Source organism: Lotus japonicus, chromosome 1 (assembly GCF_012489685.1).
Source record: "Lotus japonicus ecotype B-129 chromosome 1, LjGifu_v1.2".
Taxonomy (NCBI): Eukaryota; Viridiplantae; Streptophyta; class Magnoliopsida; order Fabales; family Fabaceae; genus Lotus; species Lotus japonicus.
The window spans coordinates 76951267-76958953 of record NC_080041.1 but is presented as its reverse complement, the minus strand read 5'-3'; the positions used below and the strand labels follow the sequence as shown (position 1 = coordinate 76958953).

Sequence of the window (7687 nt, the reverse complement as noted above, 5' to 3'; positions counted from 1 at the left end):
AGAGGTCGTATGCCAGCTACAAGCAACTGAAATCTGGAGAACATTTCTTCAATGGACTCATTTGGCTCCATGATGAAGGATTCATACTTTTGGATCAAAGACAATGCCTTTGATTCTTTGACTTTCTTGTTTCCTTCATGAGACATCTTCAGAGATTCGAAAATGCTTTTCGCAAACTCACGATCTGTAATCTTCTGGTACTCTTCATAGGAAATAGCACTTAGAAGAATTGCTCTTGCTTTGTGATGTTGTGAGTACAGCTTCTTTTGATCTGCAGTCATCTCTGACCTTGGGATCTTCTTGCCATCTGCATCAACGGGACGCTCGTAGTCATCCACAATAATATCCCAGAGATCTGCATCGAAACCCAGAAAGAAACTTTCCAGTCTATCTTTCCAATATTCGAACCTTTGACCGTCGAACATAGGAAGCTTTGCATTGTAACCATCTCTTTGAGTTTCACTGGTGGTGGCATCCATTGTTTTTCACACCGGCCCGGATCACTGAACACTGTTAGGTGTGGTAATCAGAACTTGCGCTCTGATACCAATTGAAGGTATGAAAAACGGTAGAAAGGGGGGGGGGTTTGAATAACGTTTTCAGTATAAAGCTTCCACCTTAAAGATTTTGACAAATCTTTCGAGAACTTAAGTGCTAAAGATAAGAGATAGAAAAGCACACAAGGATTTTATCCTGGTTCACTTGATAAATCACTCAAGCTACTCCAGTCCACCCGTTAAGGTGATTTCTTCCTTCTTAGAATGAAGGCAATCCACTAATCAGGTAAGAGTTACAACTGCACTTGAAACCTACAAGTGACTAACAATTACACTGACTTAGCTCACACTAAGATTCACTCTCTTAGTCTTCTCTAGGATCCGATCAACCTTGATCTCCTAAAGGAACTAAACAAACTGTTTATCAGAGAATTGTTTACAAGAGATTTGCTTCTAAAAAACTAATAGTAAACTCAATGAATTTCAGATGAAAGAAAGCTTAGAAGAATTTGAATTTATCTTGCGCGTATGTGAATGTTTCTAGCCGCTTCTTTCAGTCTTCAGCCTCTTTATATACTCCAAGGATTAGGGTTGAGCGTTGCATGGAAAATGCTACCGTTGGAGGGCAGTTCTGGAAAATCCAGCTTCTGCTATGTCTGAGACTGTTAGGTAGGTCGTCAGGAAGGTACAGTTGCTTTTGTACTTGGATAGCGACTTGACCTTTAAACCTAGGAGACTTCTGATCAGGGGAATGCTTCATATTGGAACTTGTGAAGCCGGTTGATCAGAGTCAGAGGGAAAGCCCAGATCCTCTGACCATTGTTTCTTCTGATTCTGAACTCAGAGGGAAGTACATGGTCTTCAGAGTATCTTGCTTCTGGACATCAGAATTTCACTAATCAGCTTCTGGATCTTCAGAGTCTTCTACACCATCAGAATATCTGAGCCTTCAGTGTTTCTTGGTTATCAGACTTTCTGGATCTTCAGAACTTCTAGTGACTGAGTCAACATCAGAGTTTGTATAACTTCAGAACTTCTGAAGCTTTTCCACTGTTCATACTGAACATGGTGAAAGCGAAAGCGTTGCTTGAGTCGCTCTTTAACACAGTGCTTCTGATTTGTGTGAGATTAAGTTGAGGTCAGAGCCTGTAAATAGCACACTCAGAAAAACACGTTAGAGTACCACAATTGTTCATATCAAAAGGTGAACTTGTAATCATCAAAACATAGAGTTGTACTACTAGATCAAAACTTGATCTTACAAAGAGTGCTTTCTTACATGGTGAGTTAGAAGAAACAGTTTATGTTGAGCAGTCTCAGGGGTATTTGAAGAAAGGTGATGAAGATAAGGTGTATAAGCTTAGCAAAGCTTTGTATGGACTCAGACAGGCTCCAAGAGCCTGGTACAGTAAGATTGAATCTTACTTTCACAAGGAAAAGTTTTTGAAATGTCCCTCTGAACATACTTTGTTTGTCAAAAGTGACAGTAATGGACTTCTTATAGTTAGCTTGTATGTGGATAATCTGATCTTCAAAGCAAGAGTTCTGTAATTTTCTGTGATAATAGTTCAGCAGTTAAATTGTCCAAGAATCCAGTTATGCATGGCCGTAGCAAACATATCGATGTTAGGTACCATTTTCTAAGAGATTTGGTAAAAGATGGAAGAATAGAGCTGGTTCACTGTGGCACAGCTGAGCAGGTTGCTGATATACTGACAAAGCCTCTGAAGGCTGATACTTTTGTCAAGCTCAGGAAGGAACTTGGAGTTTGCAGGATGCTTAAGTAGATGTGTTGAACTGAGTTGTAATATTGTTTTACATAAGTGTAAACTGACTTATTTGTGTTTGTTACCAAGTTCAGTTTAAGGGAGGGTGTTAGAGCTGAGTCAGCATTAATAGTGATGTGTCATTAGGTTGGTTATAACTAACTGAGATTAGTTATAACTAATGAGTGTTATTGTAAGATGTATAAATAGATTGTGTATTGTTGAATGAGAATTAGAAGTGCAATTTCACAATTCTAAGCTTGAGTATTTTCTCTGATTTCAACATTTTCCTCTCTCTCTTTGCCGATCTCTTTCCCGTGTGTTCGGTGGTTATTATTGAAACTTTAACCTTGTAAATACCAAATGTAATTATACTAATTTTGATAAATATATTTAATAACGAATGCATAGTGCATGGAAAAATCAGAAAAAGTGTGAATGAATTGTTGAGTAAGGATGAAGAATCACCGCCAGTGTGCCGGCCATTGATCGATCAGTGATGTTAGATGGTGGAAAATAGTGTAGAATATTGACAAACTGGTAATGGTGGTGGTGGAAAAGTTTGGCCAGTCAAAAACTCGAGACATGCACTAGTCAGAGCAAAGGCTCGTGATGAATAGTGTTATTAATAAATTGATGAATATTTTTGTTTAAGGATTCCTGCTGCTGATGCGTGCACATGGTTATTCCCCTGCAGCTGCATATATTCAAACTTTAATGCCTTCTAGTGTTCAAAGTTGAAAATTCAGATTCCCTTATATTTTGGTAACCTAGGCTTATATTTAGTTAAATTAAAGAAATTGCTAAAAATGTTAATAATATTGAAAAAAATTGGTGTAAGACATGATATTTTTCATTTTGAGAAAATCTTCAAACCGGTAATACTTGGATTGTATTATGTTGAGGCTAACTCCCTAAATCTGGCTTACAAGAAATATAACAATTGAACAAATCACTCATTAGTATGTTAATATAATAAAATATAATTTTATAATTCTATTTTAACTTTTATTTTCAAGAGTATCATCTCACCCACTAGGTGAATGATTAATATCTCGGAGTATTGTCAGACACAAAGTGGAGACCCCTTCCAACTGTATTTTTTCATACACATAAATTCTGGGATAGAACCGAATGTCACATGCTTTAGAGATTCAAGTCTCTTCAGTATGGGTTTTACGTACACTATAATCTATTAGCATAATCTTACATACATGTTTAAATTTTGTTACTATACTGATTATCATTATGTGAAATGATTTGATGCTATGTAATTTGCAGATTTGGGTTAATAATTAGACAACGTGCAATAACCCTTGTTGAAGATCTATTTGGGAATTTTATGGGTCCATCAATATGGTACTTATTACTTATCCCAAAATTGACGGTTGAACCAAAATTTCATTCTTTTTCACTGTCCTGTGAGAGAGAAGAAAATGCAAGATAGGATATTCCTTTCACTAAAACAAATATCATGGTGCCATCCCTAGTCATCCAATCTGTTATTATTGCTCCTCTCATGAGTCTTATGAATAACATTAATCACAGTAGCAACCACATACAAGTAATGATACTTTACGCATCCAAGTAATAGTATAAACAATTCACTTGACATCTTATTTACCTCTTAGTCTTTTCCATCTTATCATATCAAATCATATATCGTAATCGTTATTTCTCATTTTTCTCTTTCTTTCTCAATCTCAGTGTTTGATGATGTGATCTCCATAAATAATTATTCATCAAATAAACAAATTAAAAACAAGGGAAAGTAGCAAGCTCACACCATGTACTTTACTCCCAAAACAAAACAAAATACCACAGTTTCCTTGTTCTCTCAATTAATAGGTGGATTCAAACTTCAAAGACAACAACAATAATTTCTCCTTTTTAGTGGGTCAGTTTGACTGGATTGTTACTGGGTAAGCTGGGGACCATTGCCACAATTATTCTATATTATTACTTGTGATAATAAGGCCTCATTCTTGGACCTCTGTTTGTGGGTGTTCTGTTCTTTCCTGTTTTTTCAAACTAAGATTGCACTTTTGCTATTTCTCTTTCTTCACTGTCTTTTCTGTCAGCAAGAGCTTGAATAAACACCCCCATAAGGCCATAACTCCACTGATCTTCTCTGCGCCCAATTTGGAATGTTAAGCCCCCAACTTTATAAACCTTCTTCACCCATCACATATCACATGCTCTCAATGCAATTATAATGGTCCATTCCAATTCCCATACCAATTCCAACTCAGGCACCACTTTCTAGTTTCTAGCTTCCACCTCTTGTCATTACTTCTGCTGTCTCAAGGCTACTAGTAGCCAAAGGAGAGGGAAAAGTTTGCAACTTTCTCACACACCACAAATCTTTATGGCATTAGTGCCTCAAAATGCTTGTCCTGTATTGGCCACACCTAAAGCCTCAAACTTTAACCTACCCACTTTGATTTTCTGTCACTTCCATTGATATTACAACAACTATTTTGCTTCTTTGGTATTTGGAATCTTGAGCTTCTTTTCCATGAACGAAGCTCAAGTCCAAATAACCATTCCTCACTTGTTCAGATGCCCAATCAGCCTAGACTTGTTCGAAGATCCAGTGACTTTATGCACAGGCCACACCTATGACAGATCAAGCATAGAGAAATGGCTCTCTGCAGGTAACCTCACATGCCCTGTAACAATGCAGAAGCTTCATGATCCTTCCATTGTTCCCAATCACACCCTACGCCATTTAATCGATCAGTGGCTTCAACTGGGTCTCCAATTTGACCCTGGTAACTCTGCTTCTATAGATTACTTAGCTTCACTCAAGCACAACCTTGAATCACCAGAAGCCACTTTACAAAGCAAGCTCCAAGCACTTGAGAAAATTAGAGTCCTCTCTGATGAGTATTGCTCCTTCAAAAAAACTTGCTTTCACCAACTGGGGTTCTTGCCTTTACTTCTAGAACTAGTTTTTGGAAAAGAAGATGCTACTTCTTCACCCTCAAAAAATCACATGGAATTTGCAGAGGTAGCACTATCTTGCATTGTAAAATTGTTGCCACTTGTTAGCTTAGAGCCTCTGAACATGATCAAAGATGAGTCCAAATTAGCAACGTTCCTGCAACTACTTGAAAAGGGAACTAGCTCAATCAAGACTAGTTTGTGTCAAGTTATAGAATCCACAGCGGCAATATCACAAACAGATGGGGTGCATCACATACTTGGAAACTCCCACAAACTAGTACAAGAGATTGTTCTACTAATTCGCCAAAACTGCGATGAGGTTTCGGTTTCGGTTTCGGTTTCGAATGCAGCAATCAGAGCTATGTCAGCGTTATGCTCCATGGTTTCTAACAGAGAAAATTTGGTGAAAGCAGGAGCAATAGAAGCAATCATAGCATACATTTCAGAACCAAGAGAGAAGAACTTGGCTCCACTTGCCATGGTGGCGATGAAGAAGCTTGTGGTGCTTGAGAGTGGCAAAGAAGCGTTGGTGAATCACCCCAGAGGGATTGAAACTCTGGTGAAGATGGTTTTCAGAGTGTGTAATCAAGAGTGCAGTGAGATTGCTGTTGGGGTGCTTTTGATTGTTTGTTGTGATTCTGGGCGTGCCAGAGAAGAAGCCATTGAAGGTGGGGTTTTGACTCAGTTGCTGTTTCTTCTGCAGAGTCAGTGCTGCATCAAAACCAAAGCCAAGGCCAGAATGCTGCTCAAGTTGCTTAGATCCAAGTGGATTGAAGAACCAAGAAAACAGGTGTAGATTGTGAAATGTGATTATGTGAATTGCCTTTCGAACGCCGACTCTTGTACAATTGATTCTGAAGTCAAAATCAATTGAGACGGGTGTTGTGAGTAGCTTCTGAGTTTCATAATCGATTTTATTGAAAGAGAAGCCGATACGAATATGTTAATATGTGAATGTGATCATTAAGTATAAAACTAAGTATTTGATTGATCTCACTATCTAGCATTCGGTTGCGCTAAGTGTTGAAAATGTGTTTATTGGTGCGATCGGATTGCAACATGACAACCTTATATTTTTTACGGTGTTGATTGGTGAATCATAAACCGCAGATGTTGGGTGTATTGTTTCTGTGTTCACCGATTATTTTTGTATTTTTATGGAGATGAGATGAAATACTTCAAGGTGTGAAAGTGATGATACTTTGTTTATTGGCCTAAATGTTATCTTGTTGAGATGAAGAAACTTATATGAAAAATTTTCTGATGGGTAATGTTACCTTTTTTTTATTATTGGCCTACATTTTTTACCTTCTTTACTTACTAATAAGATAAAATAAATTGAAGGAGATGTTCTAAGATGTATCACCTAACAAAAAAACAAAAGAAAGAGAAACAACAACATCAAGAGCATGATTAGTTTTTCGTTGCAAAATTCTGCAATGCAGGATGTAGTTGTGTGTACGAGTCTATTCTCCATGTTGGGATGTTTGGCCGAGTTAGGCAAGATGGTAATGTATCACTAGTCACTACAATTTCATTGTTTGAGGGGAACCTCCCGGAATGAAATTTTTCATTCTTGTAAGAGGACTGCAGAGATTATTTTAATTTTGAAGTTTTCATGTGATTAAAATGGGGTTGTTTAAATGACTCATGATAAAGTTTGGGTTAAATAACTCATCATCCAATCACATTGGAGGTAAATGAGTTAGAAATAAATTAACAAATAAAATATAAAAATTTCAACTCACATATCTCAAATGTGATCGTATGATGAGTTATTTAACTCAAATTTTATCATGGGTCATTTAGACAACCTCGATTAAAATTGTTGGGCGTGAGCGCATAAAATTATGAGAATGACCTAACAAAAATAAAGCACAATTAAACACCTTATTTTTAGGATCTTCACATTGGACTAATAAGAGCAAACCACAAGCAAATTTCACCCAAAATCTTAAGGCAATGAGCGTATGTGGTTCCTCTCACATATAAAATGTTCATCACTTCTTACTCACAACTTGAAGTCTCAATAAAAATATTCTTTCAAAAATATTCTTACTCGTAATTTAAAACATAAATTGTGTCTTTATTTTTTTTCATACAAGTCGAAAGAAATAGCAGCCTTGATTTTAATCTCGTAATTATTATTTTTATCTCTTAATTTTCCTTTTTTATCAAATAAAAATATAAAAAAAAGGTAGAGGTGTACAATGAGTTCAATTAATTTATAGTTTTATTTACGTGGGTTTTGATCTCCATTTATAAATTTCATTTGAAAGTAATTTATTTTTAGTGAATTGCACAAGTTTGTTTGAAAATTGAAAATTTGTGTAGTTTTGAGTGGATTTTTACGACATGAAAATGATACCGAATTGATTCTTATATTGTTGGTAATATAGAATAAAAATGTCAACAACTCTTATATATGAACACACTAAGAACCAAATTTCATTTCAAACTAATTAATTTGTAGTT

General features: G+C 36.3%; 1 protein-coding gene across 1 annotated transcript; it reads left to right on the top strand.

The window, feature by feature from the left end:
• The first annotated feature begins 4192 nt into the window (after nucleotides 1-4192).
• LOC130713032 (U-box domain-containing protein 26-like) lies at nucleotides 4193-6208 on the top strand. Its single transcript, XM_057562838.1, has one exon. It carries the CDS (start codon nucleotides 4782-4784, stop codon nucleotides 6006-6008), a length of 1227 nt encoding a protein of 408 aa, XP_057418821.1. The 5' UTR covers nucleotides 4193-4781; the 3' UTR covers nucleotides 6009-6208.
• Nucleotides 6209-7687: the final 1479 nt, after the last annotated feature.

Bases quoted from the DNA above. Each gene is read 5' to 3' on its own strand.
- LOC130713032 (XM_057562838.1), top strand. From the start codon at position 4,782: ATGAACGAAGCTCAAGTCCAAATAACCATTCCTCACTTGTTCAGATGC.